At 39.3% G+C, this 1,919-nt stretch overlaps 1 protein-coding gene across 3 annotated transcripts; it reads right to left on the minus strand.

Annotated features, from left to right (window-relative positions):
• Nucleotides 1–728: 728 nt before the first annotated feature.
• On the minus strand, nt 729–1,913 carry LOC107488199 (uncharacterized). 3 transcript variants are annotated; one of them, XR_008009376.1, is made up of 3 exons: nt 1,304–1,913; nt 1,080–1,167; nt 729–896 (listed from the first exon to the last, which is right to left on the minus strand). XR_008009376.1 is itself a non-coding variant. In XM_052261499.1 (2 exons), the coding sequence occupies exons 1-2, from the start codon at nt 1,827–1,829 to the stop codon at nt 1,157–1,159; spliced, it is 537 nt and encodes a 178-aa protein (XP_052117459.1). In that variant the 5' UTR covers nt 1,830–1,913; the 3' UTR covers nt 986–1,156. The 3 variants fall into 3 exon arrangements, 1 of the variants encoding a protein (XP_052117459.1); XR_008009375.1 differs by having other exon boundaries at nt 730–896; nt 1,080–1,913; XM_052261499.1 differs by lacking the exon at nt 729–896 and having other exon boundaries at nt 986–1,167.
• Between the last annotated feature and the right edge of the window lie 6 nt (nt 1,914–1,919).

Raw genomic sequence — 1,919 nt, forward strand, 5'->3', positions numbered from 1 at the left:
GCTATACATGATTCTCTTCTCTTGAATAAGATAAAATTGAGAAATTCGGGTTAAAGCCCTTAAGGTAAATTGTCAGTCTACAGTCTACACCATCTCCCCTGTTTGATAAGCTATGTTTCGGTTCACTGAAATTTTGCCTGAAAATGCCTTGTACTTATCGATGCTACTTTTTGTGTATTTATTATTTAGGAGCGAAAGACAATAATTGATGTTACTTGCATCTTAGTGCGTATGTCCCACCACCTCCTCTGGAATAGCAAGAAATTGAGTTTTTAATTTTTCTAATTTTGCTACGGTTGATTATAGTAATTGCATTTTCTTTTGTTTTTCTAAGGTCCTGTTGACAGAGCATGCAGATGACACTTGTTATCAATCACTTATGGCTGCTATCCTAACCCTGCTAGTGTGCTTTTAGCCATTTACAGAAAGCACTCAGAAGAAGTTAAAATAGTTGGACTAGTTATGGTTTTTATTGTTTTTTAGTCGTCAAACTAGTTATGTGACTTAGTATTAAGTTATGGAGGATATACTCAAATAACTTGAAAAAATTTTGCATGGGACATGTTTATCTCTGAACAGTTGAGATTTTTAAATTTTATAAAAATAAAATATATAAATTTTTGCATTACATTAAACAAAAATATTTGCTACAAAATTTGTCAGAACCTATTTGAGTATATACTACAAGTTATTTTAAAAAGAAAAAATTATGTAACATCATTAGTTCTAAAATCTAAACCATAGTGGTTTCTGAGTGTAGCAGCCACAGAAGCTCAAATACTCTGATCCATATTAGATGAATGGTTGAAAAAACAACCTGGAATTGGAGAAGCATAACCTAACATCTCAACAGCACTAGGGAACTTGCTTCAAAGTTCAAACTTGAAGATATGCTACTGCAGAATCAGAATTGGGAAATCAACTAAAAAAAGAGTAGGCATCATAAGATAGCACAAATAAGAGAAATAAACAAATAAATAAATAATAGATCGAAATCGTCTCTTGTTATTTACTTACATGGAAGCGGAGGTTAAGTTATTAATTAATAAGAGTTAGCCAGCAAAATCAATTGACCTTACCCCGAATATTGTAGGTAGGTCCTGCTGTTTCTCCTCTTATAACATCTACTTCATACTTCTAACTTCTCAGTACTAAACTACACGCGTGCTGCTATTTACAAAAATGAAAGAAAAAAAATAATAAAAAAGGGTTTAGCAGTGATTAACTGATAACTAATTAATTCAAGTTCGAATGTAGTGGACGTCCCCTGAGCGTTGATCAACATGCTTAATCCATCTCTTACCATTATTACCCCTGACTGATGATTGTGAATTGACCGAAGTACCCCCGGTGGTGGCGGAGGAGGAGACATGCGCCATGTCAAGCCCCTTCCCCACCGGAAGAAACACCGAACGAACAACACCACGGCTTGAACCATGTCCTCCCAGAAGGTTCCTCCATTTGACGGAAGAGAGAGAAAAACCCGTGTTCTTGCACAAGAGCACAGCACCATTGTTGCTCAGTTTCGCCAGCCTCAGAACTCTCGGGAAATCCTTTCGCCGTGAATCCACGACCAAAAAATCTATCCCGGTCAACTCAGCCATCACCTCCTCCGGTTCACCCACCATGATCTCCAGTAACATCCCCGCCTCTCCCATGCTGGCGGCGTACTCTGATCTGGACCTCTCATCGGGGACTATGCAGACGTGTCTTCCTCCGGTGTGGCGCCTAGCTATGGCTAAACCAACGCTAGTAGCGATGAGGCCTCCCTGCGACCATGTCTCCACGATGACCTGCGCGTTCCACCCTGCAGCCATGGCGGAAACCATTTCCGCCACTCCTGATTGACGGTAAAGCTTGCACTGCTCATAACGAAATTAGAACAAAGTTAGGACGCCAGAATGCGTAAATTGGAGAGA

Source organism: Arachis duranensis, chromosome 5 (assembly GCF_000817695.3).
Source record: "Arachis duranensis cultivar V14167 chromosome 5, aradu.V14167.gnm2.J7QH, whole genome shotgun sequence".
NCBI classification, from domain to species: domain Eukaryota; kingdom Viridiplantae; phylum Streptophyta; class Magnoliopsida; order Fabales; family Fabaceae; genus Arachis; species Arachis duranensis.

What these genes read in the sequence shown, in the direction of transcription:
- LOC107488199 (XM_052261499.1), bottom strand. Translation starts at nt 1,829, where the DNA reads ATGGTTTCCGCCATGGCTGCAGGGTGGAACGCGCAGGTCATCGTGGAG.